Genomic DNA, 20713 nt, shown 5'->3' with positions numbered 1-20713 from the left:
GGTATTAACTTACATGCAGTCCATAACTTTTGGGACTGTTTCTCCTCCGTTACATTTCCTCGCCATTTACCCTTAGCGTCGCAATTAGCCTCATAAGCAAAAAAAAAGCGAAATCTTATATTTGTTTTTTTTATATCTCTGAAACCACCTATACTATAGAACTACATTTAATGAATTTTGCAGTCTTCCTGTTTGATGTGTTAAATAATCCAGTCAATAAAAATATACTTGCATAGAAAAATCTGTTTTTCAGATACTTTAATCGGGTAATCTGCTTTTGCGTACTTCCTCAGAAATATAGTTCTTGCCACATTTATATAAATCGAAGTCTAGTTAGAGTTGGCCTGTAAGTACTTCTGGTACATGTAGTTACTTGAAAAAGCAAATATTGGGTGTATAAAAAATAGCATTCTTGTGAAACAGTAAAAATCAACCTCATTGCCTCGTAGCATTAGCTGTAAATGCTTCTTGCAGGTTAACAAAGCTCTGGCGTGTGGGCCTACATCACCTACAATCCTTTGTAAAGTTCGTGTTGTCCTATAAATTGTCGATATACATACTAAGTCCCTAGTTACACCCTAAGCTTTTAGTTTCAATCAGATAATTTCAGTGTTCAAATAGTGATTGTAGCCTCGTATAATAAACCAAATGGAAATAACCCAAGTGTTGATGCACCCAAACACCAGTAATACTTCAAAAATACCTTGAAAAAGGCTATAAGGCTAAATTATTCTTCTAGCATAGAAAAAAGTTTAGCAAATGGACCTATGGTTCATATATGTAGTCAGTCGTCTGTGAACTTCGTCTTGTCCTGTGAATTGTCAATATATTGATAAATGGCTATATTTTTTAAAAAAAGGAACAATGTTGGTAAGCGTCCAGTTATAGACCCATCGGTAAAGGGATTTCAGTCTTTATAGACACACAATAATTTTCGTTACACTAAAAATTTGGCCTCGTATAAAGGCAAATAGTCGAAATGTTAAACATTTCGTGTACTTTATCCAGTAAACCTTAGCTAGAAATACAATAACAGCGTTACAGACATAAAAATTAAGCAAGCTTTGATATTCTAGTGGCACATAATAAATATAAAATATCCTTTAAAATACTCTGACAAATAGTTGTGGGTTATCTGAGATCAAAATTTTCAAGCCCTCTCTCCTGCATAAATAGGCTCTAGAATTCACTAAGCCTCAAAATAATATTGGGTACATAAAATAAAAAGCAGATGGAGAGTGATGCTGATCGCATCATCTCCAAACAGCAAAAACAAAAGTATATGGATGGAGCTCTACCTGATATATTTAGAAAACTTAGTATAAAAATAACAAAATACTCAGCAAACTCTAAAATAAACAAACTTTCCTACGTAGCAGGCGTAACCTGACCTAAATAAATACATATAGAAATACAGAACAAAAAATAGCATAGTAAAAATCAGTAAACCCTAATAATAATAATAATAATAATAATAATAATAATAATATATTCTGTGGCTTACATTTGAGCTAAAAGTACTTTTTCTTTAGTGTTTTCGAAAAAAATTAAATAAATACTAAACTCTAAGTTAAAAATTTGTAAATGTATATATAATACAAAACAAAATAAATAAAAATTAATACATACCCTGCAAAAAATCAGTAAAAAAGTTGAAAACATCTCTTTGTGCATCCAAAATATAATAACAAATCCTTCCTGACTGGATTAAATTGTGTTATTTGAGTAATATTAGGCTAAACTTGTGAAATAAACAAATAGAAGTTGAGAACACACACTTAGTGTGTCGAAAATGTAACTACAAGTCTTTCCTGAACAGATTGAATTGTGTTATTTTGGTAATAATAAGCCTAGACTTGTGAAATAAACAGATAGCAGTTGAGAACTAAAAGTCTTTCCTGAATAGTATAAATAGTGTTATTTTGGTAGATAGATAGAAGATAGAAGTTGAAAAAACACACTTTGTGTGTCGAAAATATAACTAAAAGTCTTTCCTGAATAGTATAAATAGTGTTATTTTGGTAAAAATAAGCCTAAACTTGTGAAATAAACAGATAGAAGTTGAAAAAACACACTTTGTGTGTCGAAAATATAACTAAAAGTCTTTCCTGAATAGTATAAATAGTGTTATTTTGGTAAAAATAGGTATAAAATTGTAAAATAATAAGTTAAAAGTTGAAAAAAATGTCTTTGTGAATCCAAAATTTAATGAAAAAATGTTGCCTGAATAGTATAAATAGTGTTATTTTGGTAAAAATTAACATAAAGTTGTAAAATAATAAGTTAAAAGTTGAAAAAAAGTCTGTGAATCCAAAATTAATGAAAAAATGTTGCCTGAATAGTATAAATAGTGTTATTTTGGTAAAAATTAACAAAGTTGTAAAATAATTAGTTAAAAGTTGAAAAAATATCTTTGTGAGTCCAAAATTTAATAAAAAATGTTGCCTGAATAGTACAAATAGTGTTATTTAGATTAAAAATAGGTATAAAATTGTAAAATAATAAGTTAAACAGTTGTAAAAATATCTTTGTGAGTCCAAAATTTAATAAAAAATGTTGCCTGAATAGTACAAATAGTGTTATTTTGGTAAAAAATTAACATAAAATTGTAAAATAATAATTTAAAAAGTTGTAAAAATATCTTTGCGAGTCCAAAATTTAATAAAAAATGTTGCGTGAATAGTACAAATAGTGTTATTTTTGTAAAAATAAAGATAAGCTGTGAAAATGTTTGACATAAAGTCAAAGTTTGGTAAAAAATAAACTCAAAATTAAGTTAAATAGCACACAGTAACATACATTTACTACCTATATCAATAATCAAAGGGTCCTAGGTTCGTTACCCCGTGATAAAAGCAAATGGTGAAAACTGTAGGCCCCGTCCCTGATAGCTCTCCCTTCTTCATAGTACAGATAAAAAAAACCTGCGCTAAAGCGTCCTGTGCCTTGGGGTAACCCTGAGCGGAATATTAATTGGCGGCTGAAACCAGTTCTACAAGCAACGCATAGCTTCAGAGATTTGACCATTGCTGCGCATTCTCAGACATCCTTTGTTGTCTGGTTGAATCTCTCCCCTGCCGTACAGTATTGCATAGCTTTCCCCTGTTCTTGCGTACTGGTTAACCTTGAAAAAACCGGTTCTGAAAACCTACCGACGCGTTCTCTGATTGGTCAATTGGGTTCCTTCTTTGTCCTGGCGTTCTGACGTCATTTGACCTTGAACGCACACTCCCCAAATTCCTTTCTCGTCTACCTACGCGGAATATTAATTCATTCTCTCTGTCTGGCATCAGAGCGGAGTCGAAATTCTGAGACAGTATTCTGTCTAGCGTGTGAAACCAACGTGTTTCATAATATAATGCAATTATTGCATAGTACTAATTAATAATATTACATATCGTGGGTTCGAGTACCGGGACCGTCCCCAATCGTAATTGAACCTGTACCTACACCCATTACCACCGTTCATAGCGGTTCATAAACCATAGAAAACTTATTTTCAATACTATAAACATTAATTATTATAGTTTCATACATTACATACTTTGCAGTAATGAATATAAAACCATATGCATAGCGTTTAGTACCTCTAATTACCTTCTATATACATATTTTTCATAAAATAAATAAATATATATTCATAAAAAGTTATAAACATGCAAATACATAAATGTAAAGTATTCTAAGTACGTGCAAATAAATTCTAAGTACATGCGAATTAATTAAAACCAGTGCAAATTAGTTATAAGTACGTGCAAATTAAAGACCACCCACGCAGTGATTGCCACTATCGTAGATATCAACTACTTACGCAGAGGGGGCTGATGAGGGCACAGCACGTTCCGAAATTTTGAGAAAATCAACGTTTTTAAATAAAAGCAGCGAAGAATTCTGGGAAAAAAACAGTGGTTTATGCAATCCCTTAAAATGACGCTCTATTGCCATTTCTGAAAGTGGAAAGTTCTAAATAACGAAATATCTTATTGTGTTACCGCCTATACAAAAAGCAGATATGTATGTATACTATTCCACCTTTGCAATTACAATTCCAACCCCTGCCGGAAAAAAATTCTGTGAACGCCAGTGTCTATCGATATGAATATTGCAGAAAGGCTGAGAAGACTATTCGCCCTAGCAGCAAGCACCATGAAGCATGAGTGTCACTGCATGCAAAGACCAAGTACTGGGTAGGCATGGATAATTGCTGTAATTATCGTAAGGCCTAGAATTTCGATTTTCTTATATTAAATGTCGTTTAATGAAATTATAAGTAATAAATCCGTAAATTGACAAACAAATTAGAGTAGGTCTCAAGGGCCGCTTCGCCACCGAAAACAAATGGACTAGACCAGATAACAAGCGACGCTATGACTGCACACTGCGCTTCCTCTTGCCACAGCTCTGGACTCTCAAGCGACAGCTGTGGGGAGTAATGTATCATAGTCTTCTGTCCATCGTTGTCTTAGCAAAAAAGAAGAGACGACACTGAAAATGAGATGGCATAGAGATCCTCAGATTAATGTGTAGCAACTCACTGGCAAAACACCTATAAGTACACTTCATCATGTGCTGTTGGTGCAACAGCTTTGGATATTTCAACATCTTCTCTCAGGGAAGAACGTGCACGTGCTGCTTTACGCAAATGAAGCTGATATTGAGCAGCTTTTCAGAATCATCTTCATCATTGCAGCAGAGAGTTTTTTGTTTTTATTTAGATTGGATGGGAATGTAAATAGCTCTCAGTATAAAAAAATGGCGAGAAACACAAATAATGATGCAGGAGCGTCTTCTCCATTTTAGCAATGGTTTCTTAAACAATTAATACATTTTTGACAAATATTTATCAGGAGTAGCGTGAGTGATGCGTTGGAAATTAGTCACTAAACCTAACCTCCTTTCCCTAATTGATTTTAAGGATTTTCTCGTGTGTTGGATGTTTTTCCCGACCACTGCGAGTGGGAAAGCCAATTTTATGCTTCAGTTGTTCAATGTTTCACAGATTCCAATTAACCTGATTTTTGTCAATGGGATCTTATAATATGTGAACCCTCCTGTTACTCCGCCGGGACTATCTGATTAAGTTTATTTAACGTCGCATTTATGTCACTTTAGGCTAATCGTGGCGATGAGGACGAATGGTAATGAGATGAAATGGATGAAGAAAAAATCACAAACATACATGGACGACACAACAGAAGCACTACAGAGGACTATAGTGGCTGAGAGTCCAAGCGCCAGATCCTCGATGGCCTGCAACATTGCAGCTACTGGAGTATGTCGGAACTCTGTGATCTTGTTTCAAAGTCTTCCAACAACGGTTACTCATTCTGTAACGAAAGCATTTTATTGAGCAGGCAAAGTGTAAACTTCGTGATGAATTACCAGTCAACTTGTCCAAGGTATCAATGTGTTACAACCTTTTGAACAGCCGAACGATCTCTCTCGTTTTACCAAGTCATCCCATTAGTGTCATATTCCTCTGTGGAGCAGGGATTGCGACTGAAACTCATTCCAGTTCGAGTTCAGCTTCGAGTAGAACTAAAATCTCTTCTCCCCAATATGAGTTCCAGTTCGGTCCAGCTAACTGAAATCGGTTACGTAATCCGCTGTCGAACTATAATTCACGATAATGTGGCCCTGACGAACTGAAACTCGAAGCTCCTAATGCAAAGCATTCCGGTTCGCTCCACTTGAGAAACCAGTCTCGAGGAAAGCAGCTAGGTTTTTCGATTGAGGTAAGAGTAGACTACCCACCACGCAGAGGAGAATTCTGGTTCGCAATATTGGTTCGAGCGAACTGTACTTGCCAAATTACAGCACAAAATAAGTTCAACCTTCGAAAAACAAAGGCGTGATTTGCTGCGTGTAGAAGGAAGGAAAGAAGGAAGGAAGGAAGACATAAATCACTTCATGCAACAAGTATGCTGGTGCCACGGTTATCATATCTATTCCCTCATTTTAAACAGCCACAAGAAAGATTGACCACATTGCAAGGAAAATCTGGGAATTTAATATCAAGTAATATGAACCATTAAAATATGCGTAATACAGCGACACACAAACACACACTGTGTTCTTTTTCTGCGGTACACCTTTTTTTTTTAGTACTTCTTATTATTAACTTTGCATTTTTATTGTTTATGTCACCATAGCAAACTGACGCACGAGGAGTATACCCGAACCTTTCTTTTTACAAAAAATAATAAATGTAGTATGTGAAAACACACACACACACACTATATATACGTGTATATATATATATATATATATATATATATATATACAGGGTGTTGCAAAATACCTGTTACAACGCTTGGGAGGTGGTTCGACAAGTAAAAACGAGGAAAAAATGTCATGTGAAAAAATGTCGAAATCGGCACCGTTTGCGAGTGACAGGCGTGCGAAAATCGCCTCACACCATGCGTAAAGTACAATAACTCAAGAAGGAAGAAAGATATCAATGTCGGAATAAAAGAATACAAACAAAATCGTGCCTGACGAATACAATGGTGCAGCAATTGAGGCCCAGTGTAAATTGCGCAAGGTGACTCTCAAAGAAAGTGGGGAATCCCGATGGAAAATATAGGAAATTTACTACTATTTTCTACATAATGTTGAGATCGGAATGTAGGCAGTAAAAAATGGCGACGTATGTCCACATGTCCCACTACTGCTGGGACACCGTCCCACACTCGGGAAATAGGAAATTCACTCGAAAATGACGCTATGCCGTCAAATTACGCTCAGATTGATTTCAGCTAATTGGTACAGAAAGCTCCACTAGAGGCGCTGTGAGTGTAGGTCACCTGTTACGTATTAGTGTTGGTGGATACTACGTAGAGACTGTAGTCGACCGTTGTTTTTCCTGTCTTGTTCTGCGTCTCGCAGCGTGGAGTTTAGTCTGGCGTGTGTGTATGGTTGAATTGCGCTAAGGAATACTGTACGTAGAGTACGTATTCCCGTGTTCTTTCTCGGTTTGCAACAACTGCGTGGACACCTGTGTGACATTACGTGGGTGCTAATCACGGTAGTTGTGATCCGTCACTCGGAGGGAAAGTGCCCCTGTTTCTGGGCAGTTCTCGAACAAGACAATGGTGGAGTACTCTACCCACGAGCTTGCTGATATGCATCTCGTTTATGGAGAGGCAAACCGAAACAGCCGTGAAGCACGTCGTTTGTATCACGAACGTTTTCCCAATAGGCGATTACCAGCACATGCACTCTTTCAAAGACTTGATGCTCGACTGCGTGAAACTGGATCTCTACTACCCCGTAGGTGGGATTGTGGAAGACCCCGCACTGTGCGCACTGTGCAATTTGAAGAGGACGTGTTGGACGCGATACGAGACCGTCCTGACACCAGCACACGTGTCATTGCTCGTACTCAACAAACCCACCATAGCAATGTGTTCCGCGTTCTTCGAGAGGAGGGATTGCACCCATACAAATTGCATAAGGTGCACCACATACTGCCCACGGACTTTCCCCTACGCATGGATTTCTGCCAATGGTACGTGCAACAAACTCTTTCCATTCCAGAGTTCCCAACATTAGTTTTGTGGACCGATGAGGCAATGTTCACCAGGGACGGCATGTTCAATAGCCACAACAGCCACGTCTGGGATATGGACAATCCGCATGCAATCATTGTGCGCCATCATCAACATAGGTTCGCAGTGAATGTGTGGTGTGGCGTAGTAGGTGACCACTTGATAGGCCCGTACATTTTGCCATCTACTTTGTGTGGTGGGAATTATCGGGTGTTTCTACATGACGTATTACCTGAACTTTTGGAAAACGTGCCACTGGCAGGTAGACAACGTATCTGGTTTCAACACGACGGCGCCCCCGCACATTTCGACCGGGGAGCCAGAGCCTTACTCAAAGATATTTTCGGCGATCGTTGGATTGGCAGGGGTGGACATTTACCGTGGCCACCTCGTTCCCCCGACCTCACACCACTGGATTTATTTGTGTGGGGAGAAATGAAAAGGCTCGTGTATGAAACCCCTGTGGAAAGTGCTGAGGATCTCGTTGCTCGTGTTAGTGCCGCTGCTGGGACAATTGGTGACATGCCAGAGGTATTTGCACGTACCAGACAATCAGTGCTTCGCCGATGCCATCTTTGTCTTGAAGTCAATGGCGGACATTTTCAACAACGTCTCTGAGTATACCGGTGTTTGTGTGAGCCCCTATCAGCACCACATAGTGTCCTTCAGTGAAAGGTACGAGTGAAGATGCTGGATATCGCTGTACTTCATACCGTCGATCTGCATGTGCGGAGGTTGTGCGCTTCTCAGTGGAATCCCTTCCAGATGTGCTGTGCCTGGAAATGTTACATGCCATTGTGTGCGTTTTCTCGCCATTCTCCGTCTTCATTCCTTCGAGGATTACCCACTTTCTTTGGGGAGCTCTCTTGTAGTATATGTACAGCCTAACGACATGTGGCCATTGTTTAACTTTTGTTTTTCGTACTGCAAAGTAGTGTGTCAACATTAAGGGATTGAAAACTTTTTTTATGATTTTCCAGTATTTTTTTCCATTTGGGATGGTGTCCCAGCAGTAGTGAGACATGCGACAAATTGGTTTCTTTTCTTCGAACCGCAATGTGAACCGTGTACAACAGGAGATTTGCAGTTATTTTCCTATTTCCCGGGTGTGGGACGGTGTCCCAGCAGTTGTGGGACATGTGGACATACGTCGCCATTTTTTACTGGCTACATTCCGATCTCAACATTATGTAGAAGATAGTAGTAAATTTCTTGTATTTTCCATCAGGGGATTCCCCACTTTCTTTGAGAGTCCCCTTGCGCAATTTACACTGGGCCTCAATTGATGCACCATTGTATTCACCAGGTACGATTTTGTTTGTATTATTTTATTCCGACATTGATATATTTCTTCCTTCTTGAGTTATTGTACTTTACACATGGTGTGAGGCGATTTTCGCACGCCTGTCACTCGAAAACGGTGCCGATTTCGACATTTTTTCACATGACATTTTTTCCTTGTTTTTACTTGTAGAATCACCTCCCAAGCGTTGTAACAGGTATTTTTCAACACCCTGTATATATATATATATATATTGGTTGATTTGGTTTATTTTAATTCGCTTTTCTGACGCTTGGCTAATCCCGATGAGGATAACGTATAATTTGATGAAATTGATGAAGAGACCGTCACGAAGAACACCTGCCCAGGCCGTGATTCGAACTCGAGACGACGTAGAGCGCTGTGCTAACCACTCCGCTACGGAGGTTGACTTGGTTTCTTCTGCTCACAACTCAACCTCATTGCCACAATTAGCCATAATCGGCAGAAAATCTACACAAAATAAGTAAATATACGACAAAAGTTTCACAAAATAGCCATCATCATACCATCATCCTGTTTTACTTTCCAAGTTTTGTACCTTATATATACATATGTACCTTATATATTACCTTATATACTCTATGTGATCAAAAGTATCCGGACACACCGCGAAACGTGTGTTTATCATAGAGAGCGACACAGTACTGCCATCTACTGCGTAGAACACAGAGTCAGCGAACTCAGTAGTCTGCAGAGAGTGTGAGACAGCAGTATGGGTTGGTCTGAGGAACTCGCAGACTTTCAACGTGGTCAGTTGGTTGGGTGCCACTTGTGTAGGAAGTCTGTGTGTGAGATTTCCACCCTCCTAAACATCCCTCTGTCCACTGTTTCCGATGTTATGGTGAAGGGATGTGTACGACCCAAAAGCGTGCAGGCCAACCTCTCATGTTGACCTCCAGAGACCATCGAGTGTTGAAGAGGGTCATACAGCATTATCGTCAATCATCAATAGCCACCATCACACAGGAATTCCGAACTGCATCAGGATCTACTCCAAGCACCATTACTGTTTGGCGCAAGGTGTGGCAACTTGGTTTCCATGGCCGAGCAGCTGCCCATAAGTCAAACATCACACAGACAAATGCCAAACACCGCCTCGTGTGGTGCAAGGAGCGTCGAAACTGGACCATAGAACAGTGGAAAACCGTTGTATGGAGTGATGAATCACAGTACACAATGTGGCGATCCGATGGTAGGGTGTGGCGAATGCCTGGTGAACGACATCTACCAGCCTGTGTAGTGCCGACAGTGAAATTCGGAGGTGGCGGGGTTACAGTGTGGTCATGTTTCTCCTGGTGGGGGCTTGGCACCCTTGTTGCTTTACATGGCAATGTCACGCCACAAGCTTTCGTTGACATTTTAACAGCTTTGATGCTGCCTACCATCGAAGACCAGTTCGGGGATGACCATTGTGCCTTTCAACACGACCGAGCACCGTCCATACTGCAGGGCTTGTGGGGGAGTTGTTTGACGACAACAACGTCCCATTAATGGACTGGCGTGCGCAGAGTCCTGATTTCAATCCCATAGAACATGTTTGGGATGTTTTGGAATGCCGACTTCGTGCTATAGCTCTTCTCATTTTGGTGCTGTGCGAGGAACGGGCTGCCATTCCTCAGGAAACCTTCCGCCATCTGATTGAAAGTATGCCTGTGAGAGTGAACGCTGTCACTAAGGCTAAGGGTGGGCCAACACTGTATTGACTGCCAGTGTTCCCGATGGAGGGTTGTACAAACTTGTACTTTATTTTCAGGTGGGTGTCCGGATACTTCTGATCACATAGAGTATATTATATTAGGTAAAATTGTTTCTTCTGGCATCTTCACGTTATTTGTTTAAATGTGTCTCCCTACGTATAAGTCGAAATTACGAGCTTGCCTCGTGGCCATAGCATCGGCCTCATACCAGGGGGACAGATAACAGCTCTGGAAATCAGAATATTTTGTTGTCTGAAGATTAGCGCCGACGCCAGTCAGCTTCCAAGTATTCGTTTATTATAAATTCTTGTGTTATGTATCTTGGAATTTTTCCCGAGCAAACATGTTAGAATATCATTTGCAGGAAGCAAACAATAATTTAGGTGGACATAAATTTTTCAGCGCTCTTCTTGTTTTTATCTAATCGTCAGTCATTAGAGGGCGATGGAACGTTGAAAACAAAATATCAAGTGACGAAATGAGATGTTCTCTTGCATTGTATGATGGAACGATTTCCTCGTTACTGTATTACTGTGGTGCGAATGTATATTGACTGGTAATCTAGCGGTTCTGGTAAAGACCATAAGTGCTGGTTCTGCACAAGTAAATTAAAGGGGAGAAAGACTCCCCTCTCTCAGAGATACTTCTAAAATTAACAATAATTGATTGATTTGGATATTATGGGGCTTCAGCACATAGACTATTTCGGCCCATCTTAACTAAAACAAAATTGAAAGATCGCTTAAAACTTCCTTACTCATTTTTCCAAACTAACGCATTCACTACTAAACAAGAACTGAAACTAAACTATCTCCTTACCTAGGTTAAACGTTGAGGCTGTAAAGGGCACTAAGCATACAGAAGGACAAACACAGGACAACACAGCCCCACAGAGGATTATGCTGGCCGTAGGTCCAGACGCCAGAGCCTCGTTGGCCTGCAAGAAGCAGTTAGCGGGGTGTACTACGTGGAAGGGGTGCCTCACCAGGAAAGTTAACAATAAATCACGAGTTAAAAAAAGAGTACATAGTAGTACCTCCCGCCTTGATATCTGCAATTGACGTTAAATCCAGGGATCACCTCTTTGAGGTCTGAAGATCAAGCTATCACCCTCTTTCCTTCCGTTATTGATATCTACGACTCAACCTCCTCTAGGCTTGAAATATAAATCTAACAATAAGCATTACAATTGACAACGGGTAACAACTAAAAGACTCATCACCACAAAGTGGGGACCTTTCCCACCTACCGAATATCCCTGGCAAGATAGAGAATTTTCTATCCCTGCCAGAGATTTAATCCATCTCTTAAATATTAGGGACACCTGTAATAAATATTTGCATTCGGTTTTAAAACTTGAACCTCACTAAACGAAACCTAAACCTGATTCTTTTTATTTTGTCGCCGCAAGGTAAAATCTTTCATCTGTCCTTATCCTCGGCAAGATCAATTCACTCCTGATCCTGACCATCCTTACCAATTTCCTTCAAGTCCATCTTCATCTTGGTCTTTCCACAGGTCTCTTACCATCAGATTTCCCAACAGATTCAGGGACACTTACAAACGAATACCAATGTCCAGGTATGTGATCGCACTAAGACTTATATTATTTTTCATATTTAGCTTCGCTTTTCAACCCTCTTTTGGCTAAACGCAACGATGAGGATTTTTGCCTATTTACCTTTATTATTACTTTGTGTTAGACCCATAGGATTTAATAGTTTAGACTCGTTTCATGTTGTTTTAAGCCTTAAAAAAACATTTCATAGTGTCTACAAATGCCTATTTTGAGGTTCAGTGCACATTTGCATAATCTTACCTAAAATGCCTTAGAAAACCCCATTCAACAAGTTTTTGTACTATACTTGTTCCTTCATCCTATTAATTACTTGTAGATGCATTTTGATTATTGAATTAACAAAAGACATTTGTTTAATCCTTTTGTTAACTACAAACAAAAAATTTAGTAGCTTTTACTACATGTGGAAATTTGGATCAAAATATTTAGTAACTGAACAAACGTGAATTTCGTACCGGTAAACAATCATATGTTTATCGCCTATTTAAACAAACTGATGGTTAGTGGAAACTAATTTTTGGTTATTTCAAACAAACTTTCTTTCTCTGTGCAAGAAGAAACACGCAACCCACTCGAGGACTCGAACCCAGGATCATCGGTGCGGCGATCGTGCGGCTCCAAAACGCAATCAGGTATTGAAAACAGTAAATATGAGACTATTGCTAACTATCCGGGGTCGTTGACACTAGTCTCATCTTCCTCGTCCTTGTCTTCCGTGGGAGCTGCCGACCAACGCCCGGAAGCCATCACGGACCTAAGAAAACGGTCCTCTGGATGTTGTGAAATACGGAAAAATTACCGAACGTGTTGCCCATGTTGACGTCGAAGCCCAGGTTCTTTCGGCAAACATCAAGGCATCGGTGACCCTAGCAGGTTCATTGCCTTCACGAGCACCACTTCTCCCTGGCTCTCTGCATAAATTAAACGACCAATATGCAGGAATCTTCTTCTTATCTCTTCTCACATCAGCGATCACCCGTTATCCACCGTAAATACTGTTGGATCTGCCACTCCCGTGCTGCTTGTAATGTTGATGGTGAAAGGGTTAGGTAAAAAGAACACAGTCCAAAATTATATAAAAAAATAACTTTCGTAAAATTTGTTGCTGCTGTTGAGTTTATGTTTAAGTTCACTTTATGCACAGTGAGTGGTTAGCACATCGCGCTACGACGCCAGGAGTCCCGGATTCGAATCCCGGCCTGGGCATGGATGTTTGTGATTGTCCATTCATCAATTTCATCATATCATCACTCATCCCCATCTTTGCAATTAGCCAAAAGTAGCACAAAAGCGATGTAAAATAAAACAAATTAATTAATTAATAACTTAATGCACAGAAAGACTAATCGGTACTGGATCTACAGTTTAAAGTGGGATCCGAACCACCATGTGCCTCCACCAGGATTACAAAGGCGAAGACGCTATCGTAAAGTTTGTATTTTACATTTAAATTATACATTATATATTTTTTATGATTTTACCTTGTTATTTTGTATAAGCGCCGTTACGCTTAAGTTTTGGTAGGACATGTTGACTTATTTATACATAACACAGAAATTTTCCAGATTTGTTGGGTGTCGGATCCCCTCTGTCCCACTGTTAACGACGCCCGGCCCGTGCTTTCCTGTTATTTTACGCAAATCTCAAAGCCGAAGTCGAATGATTAACAAACTCTCTCTCTCTTCTCCAGACATACCTACATTATAGTATTATCTTCAATCTCCGGGATAATTTTTTTACATCAATATCGTACATTTTCAGCAAAAAATAATTTCTATGTTGAATATACCTCTTTCAGTTGGCAAAACAGACAATTACAGGGAAAATTTAGAAAAATTAGGTCTCATAGACCTGTGCTTGAAAACACACGTAGTACTGCACTGTTGAAGATACCGTAAGATTTACAAGATTCTACCGTTACAATTTTACGGTCAGCCTGTTAACTTACAATAAAGGGATGGGACTGTTTTAATTGAAATTTCGATTTAATTTTATCATGCATAAATAATGATAATGATTATAAATTGCAGTTGCTTGTATCATTAAAATTTTATTAATTAGGTTAACTATGAAATTACCGTCAATACTTTAAAAACGGGAAAAGATGTATAGACGCATCATGGAGGAAGACCGCGGTCAACTTGCGAACAAAAGGGGACAGTCCTTTGTTTACTCTTCTCGCAGTCACCGCAGACAAAAATGCCACCCTTCGCTAGTGTCCGACTGCCCCCGTGTTGCCATAAAAAATTCAACAACGTTTAGTATTACGTATCTGCTTTCACCGCAGCCGGTTTTCCCATTCCTGATGATACAAACACTTGACCCTTGAATAAAGGTGACGATGATGTGTTAAAAAAAACGTACATTTTGGCAAATCAGGAGCAGAATTACATGATAAGCAGCTGGGTGCATTCCATGGCTTGCTTTGGGTTGAAAAATTCGACGACACCATCAGTTTTTTCTATCCTTGGTACAGTATTGCTCGGCAAATTGTCCACGACTATTTTCATTGATTTTTCTCTTGAATCCTACGTGTTTTTAAGAAATGAATTTGTACGTATGCTGGTGCCGAGGTTGTCAGCACCTTGTTTGTTTCAATTCCTGAAGCTCTCTTTGCGTAAAACAAAGCTAGTGAACATAGTGTTGGACAATTAGCTCGGTATTACTTATGCATCCAACTGTACAGCTGTACTTCCAACTCGTATATGGGCCTCCCCCGATGGAGCAGGGGTAATGTCGCCGCCTTGTAATCATGGTATGCCGGATTCGAAACTGGGTGGAGGTACACAGGCGTTCGAATCCCACTTCAAACTGTAGGTCCGGTCCCGATTACCTTATCTGTGCAGAAAGTGATAATCTTCAACCGGCATATGGTACATACAAATCAATAATTTATCCCGTCCCCTCTGTATATATATTTCGCAATACTCCCCTAAATTTTTTCACAAACCTCCAATTTACGGACATTTGGATTCTAAATTTACCTTTACACCCGCCCCCCTTAAAACGACTTATTTTTATTTTGCTCTCGATTAATCGTCAACGACAGACATATGTAGATTCATTAAAAGATTCATAAAAACCAAGTGCTCAACGATTTATGCTCAAGATGGCACAAGGTCTATGTGAGCCAACGAGTGGGAAGACCGGGGGATATTTGAGGAAAGAACAAGGATACTAATATTTATGTATTGTGTGAAGTCTAAAGGGCACTACTCCCTTCTTCCTACCCGATAGATCTACAAGATTGTGGTCCATTATCCCTGAACCGAGACCGGAGAAGCACCAACCTTCCTTGAACTTGGGATGATCAACTTTACTTCCTCATCGAGGCCCTTGACATTTTCCCTTTCCACTTCAACAATCACGTTACCGAATCTCCATGGGGAAACTGTCAGTCGAACGCTCCACGAAGCCAGAGGTCCCAGGTTTGAATTCTGGCTAAGGCATTGTACAATATTCCTCATCGTTCACTTACATAACTTCATCATTCATCCTCATCGTCACGATTAACCGAAGAGGTATAAGAGCAACGTAAAATAGCCGAAATTGAATGAAAATAGTTGGATTTCTATTGTGCAGGAAAAATTCCTGAAAAACTACGTTATACGCATGTAGTTAGAAGTTACCGTGAAATTTACTCTACCGTAAAAATTTAATAGTCTGCCTGTTAATTTACAAAACTGTACGCGACAGTTTCTTATTTTAATTTAAATATTATTATCAGGCATAAATGTAGATAATGGATTCAAATTGTAGTTTCATGCACCATTTTTATAGTTTTAAAAACTGAATCATTAAAGTTGCATTAATTATGTTAACAATGACCTCTAATACTGTAAAAACTGTCATTTCTTTTACAGTATTTGGATGTCGGCGGAAATTACGGTCTTAGATTGTCATTTCCACAGTCAACATTTTACAGTGTAATCATAACTAATCCTAAATTAATATTAGATATTAATAAAATATGAAATATGGCCCCCATCTGGAATCGCTCTAGGAACCTTCTGATTACAAAACAAGACAACGTCAAAACTTGTATCGAGTTTTATACTCGAGAGTGGACCAACAGTTAACAGTGGGATCGGAACAACTGTGCAATGTACAGCACCCGGGGACAGAACCAGGGACCCCTTATTGACAAGCGGAGGAACGAGAGGATTACAATAATATAGTGGCAACTCATTGCCCATGAAATCTCCCCTTACATTGCTACGGAATTGCTACATTCTATAGCTAATCGTGAGGACGAAGATGAAACAGAATAAGCACCATGGTCCATCTATGCCCTGACAGAGACCCAGAAATTACAGTCAGGAGATCGTGTGGTGGCGACGAATTTTTTGGAATTTCTTTGGAGAAAACCCACGTGGAAATAAAAGGAATACGCGCGAAATTTAAACAGTGACAGAAGAGAAACAATGCGGGTAGGATTTTCATGACTGAATATTTTTTTGTAAGGGTGATCGTTCCTGAAATATTTAGAAATGCATATTCGGAAAAAAAAAATTAATTCAATTAAAGTGCTTCGTTAGGGTATATGAATGCATGTTTAACCATTTCTGCTATTTTAACAATTTTTTGGTAATATTCAGCATATTTCCGCTTTTCCAAGGTACTAGAAACTTTATTTTGCACTTCTCTTTCCAAAGGGGGTTAAATTTTCTCGTCTTATATCAAACGAAATAGAAAGTCTTTTTCTGCGCAAAGCTCTGTTGAGTGATAATAGGGCAATTACATTTGACAATTCGCACAAGGTAGTCATTGTATTCAGAGGTCATAAAACGAATTAGCAAGAAGTTAAAATATTCCTCCATAGGTATTGGTATTCGTAAAAAAAATATCCCTACATGCCTTAAAATTTCATATATTTTACTAGTTTCTATTATTTTTTTGAAAATCTTAGCCTACATAAATCTGGCACCCCATAAAAAGTCAATCTGTTAATTAAAATTTGTATTATTGTTGGGTCACATTTGTGGAAATTTTAGGTCATAAGTGTATGTTACATTTTGCATATTTTGGTGATTTTTAGGTTATAAAATTCCTAGACATATTTATAAAAATTATATTATAAATAAAAAATATTGTTTATGCTCGCTTACCATAATGGTTGGGTCACTCGCACGTATTGTCACCCGCGCATGTGCATTCACGACATTCACTGCGACACACGATCACTCAACACACTCCTGGCCCACTGCCTGAAAGCTAGATGTTAAAAGTCTCTTTGACAGAACACTCTCGCTTTTATAATCGCGACACGAAGAGCCGCAGACCAGGTACTCCCGAAGAAGGGGGAAGAGGAGGGGCAGGTGACCCTGAACTCGGGCTGATCGGGCATTCTGCAGCGCCGCCACTCGGGTCCTAGCGCAACCTCGCCTCCATTCACAAATTTCGATCCTCGGTCAACAATTGCAAAATCCATCAAGATAAGGGATCATCTCCCAGGAACTTTAATGCACTTGCTTGAAATGGTAGCTTTTGGACCCAAGTCTCACTTTGGACAGGAATTTTAAGAGCCTCGCGTCTGCATCGACCGAACTGAACCAGTTTGACTTTCCTAGAATGTGACGTTCCAAGAAAAATATTGTGTTCCCATATCAACAATGCCCAATAAATATAAAACTTGCAATAATTATTAGTTGCGTTCTCTTGAGGTAAAACACGGCAGTTGCATGAAATACTGTTTTCACTAGCAGGAACCAGGAAAAGAATAGTTGGAGTTTCTTTTCTTCGAACATCTTTAAAATTCTCTGATTTTACTTCGCATTTCTGCCACTTTCGGCTAATCACGAAGATGGGATGAGTGATGATACTATGAAATTGTTGAGAGAACACTCAAAAATACACATGCCCAAGCCGGAATTCGAAACCGGGATCCCTGACGTCGTAGAGTGCTGTGATAACCACTCCGCTGGCTTTGAAATTTTCTGCGAAGTTTCAAAATGTGTACGGGAGGCCCATTCTAAACACTTCCAGTGTTAAACCTCCCTTCCACATAGTGCACCCTGGACTGCATTTTACAGAGTAGGCTTTGGGTCTGGCCTCACAGACTGTATAATCCCTTGTGGCACTTGTGCCGTATCGTCAATGTATTTATCTCCTCATCCATCACATATTATCACCATTCATGCTCATCTTTTCGATTAGTCAAAAGTGGCAGAAAAGTGAAGTAAAATACATCAAATCAAGCAATCTATCTAAAAATGTAATACTCAAAAAACTGATTTTAATATAAGGTAGTGCCTGCGCTAATGATGTTTATTAAATTATTATTTGAGTTCCATTTGCCACCTCTGAGGGCGTTGAGTGCTCGACTCAAGTTCTTTCCTTTGTGAGGCTAGATTTCATCTAATCGTTATGCATTCTCATCGTCGCGATTGAGAGACAAAGGCGAAGTTAAATAAGAAAAAAAATACAAATATTAGTATATTACACCCATGTAAGACTTACGTCCTTGGATGCATGCAGTGGATAAAAATAATCAATTTTGCTACGGATGCCTTACTTGGTCGGAGAGGAGTAAACACAGTCTTAATAACTCGAACCTAAACATCTCTAATTCCTTGATAAGTCGAATTTTATGTAATTCTCTTGAATTGTCTATAACACTTAATACTAATTTTACCTCAACAACTCGAATAAAACCTTGATAAGACGAATTTTTGTACAGTTTATGGGATGCCATTCGAGCTCAATAACTCGAAGGTAGACTATGAAAAACCTCTATGAGTCGAAGTTAAATTCTAATCACCTCTATAACTCAAAGTTTTAGTCGCACGGACCTCAATAAGTCGAAGTGTAGGGTGCGTACGTACTGTCAGGTGATCAACAATCGGGTCGGGACTTGAACTTTCCCACCCTGCCGTGTATGTAACCATCATTGTTAATGTGCTTAGTGCTTTAGACCTCTCTCGAAGTCGGCGATTTTGGTCCTCAATAACTCGAACCTTTGTAAGTCGAAATCCTTGATACCTCGATCTTTTTCTTTTCCCCCTCAAGTTCGAGTTATCAAGGTTCCACTCTATTAAAAATAAATGTAAGTTGGCTACATAACAACATATGTCCCAACCAGAGATGGAAGAGGCAAAGTCTGTTCTCGTCCGGGCGTTGAAATCCCCTACAGCTGTGATTGCTTTATACACGGAATTTGCAAAAGATGCATTCTACCTGTATTGTTCGATTAAAGTGTGAAAATGAGTGCATCGATATACGTTGTATAAATGGCAAAGTCGTTGACAGTGTGCATTCATGCCATGGGTCTTCCGATTAGTGTCACACAGAGTAGCTGTTAGGAGTGCGCGGTATGTACCACAGCTCAGGGCCTCGCGCTTCCGAAATATTTATGTCATATTATTGAATCTTTCATTAGAATAGAAGAAAGGAAATAAACTTATATTAGCAATAAAGTTCCATTTATACCGTGCATCCATTTCGATCTGCAGCCGAGAGATCGGGAGAAGCGTGCCGGGCGGCACTGACGGAGATGCCGACATTTGCGGCCTGAAATGCCCGCTTATTTTTATGGATATATGCAGACATTTATATAAATATTGCAAAACGAGCACTAACCTGTGATATAAGAGTATGGTTTTAATTTTAGTAGCTTAGTGACTGTATGTGCCGATGATTTTGACACGCCCACCTCTTGTGAAACACGGCGTAGAGGTTTGTTTGGAGAACGTTCTAACGCTGCACCAATATCATCGAGTTTTGCTTCGGTTAGAATCCGTCGTTTTTGCTTAGGTGTTTTAAAATTTAACGATACAGTTTCTCGTAATTTAAGGACAAGATATCTAACCGTATCTCTGTGTGGAGTTGAAACGCATGGGAATTTCTGTACAAATTACCTACACACGTCTCTACACGAGTTTGTTTTCACGTAGGTACGTGTCATACATAAAAAAATCTTTGTTCTAACGTGAATCTTGCGGCTGGCATTCCAATCGTCTCACTGACACGTCACACATACACACTACAATAACACAAACAAGTAACTGCAAGTAACCAAGAATAACACTCTTGCGCACAGTACGAAATTAACACGCTCTTGGTTTACATTGCTCGCCACTATATTCACAACTCTGTCTTCATCTAGTCGCGAAGGAACAAAAAACTCGAGCTCGGATATTTCGGATTGCGAGGAAGCTCACGAAAACCATTCACTTTTATCGGTTTCGTCTGCAGTGTAATCCTGATACAGTGTTGCACATTCGAAACCTCCAAACGATTCCCATCGCCACAAAACTCTTTCAAGGATATAAACTTAAGCAGGACGTTACTGATCAAAACCATGATTAAAATGCTTTTTTATCTGTGGCTCTTAACATCGTTTCTATAGCGTATTTATTTGTGTATATAAGAGCAGAACTTGGATGAATTACAGAAGAACTTTTGCGTGTTATAACACAGGTTAGTGATCGTTTTGCAATATTTATATAAATGTCTGCATATGTCTATAAAAATAAGCGGGCATTACAGGCCGCAAATGTCGGCTTCTCCGTCAGCGCCGCCCGCCACGCTTCTCCCGATCTCTCGGCTGCAGATCGAAATGGAC

General features: G+C 39.2%; 1 protein-coding gene across 1 annotated transcript in view; it reads right to left on the bottom strand.

Annotated features, from left to right (window-relative positions):
- Positions 1-17385, bottom strand: part of LOC145986585 (putative chitinase 10) — a 159233-nt gene extending 141848 nt beyond the window's left edge. Inside the window, exon 1 of the mRNA XM_083120757.1 lies at positions 17259-17385. Coding sequence (XP_082976883.1) covers positions 17259-17261 — 3 coding nt within the window. The 5' untranslated portion in view covers positions 17262-17385. The remainder of the gene's footprint in view (positions 1-17258) is intronic.
- Positions 17386-20713: the final 3328 nt, after the last annotated feature.

Source organism: Lepisma saccharinum, chromosome 4, assembly GCF_977018435.1.
Source record: "Lepisma saccharinum chromosome 4, izLepSacc3.1, whole genome shotgun sequence".
Classification (NCBI taxonomy): domain Eukaryota; kingdom Metazoa; phylum Arthropoda; class Insecta; order Zygentoma; family Lepismatidae; genus Lepisma; species Lepisma saccharinum.
Note: the sequence above shows the minus strand (reverse complement) of the source record. Positions and strands in the feature narration are given on the sequence as shown.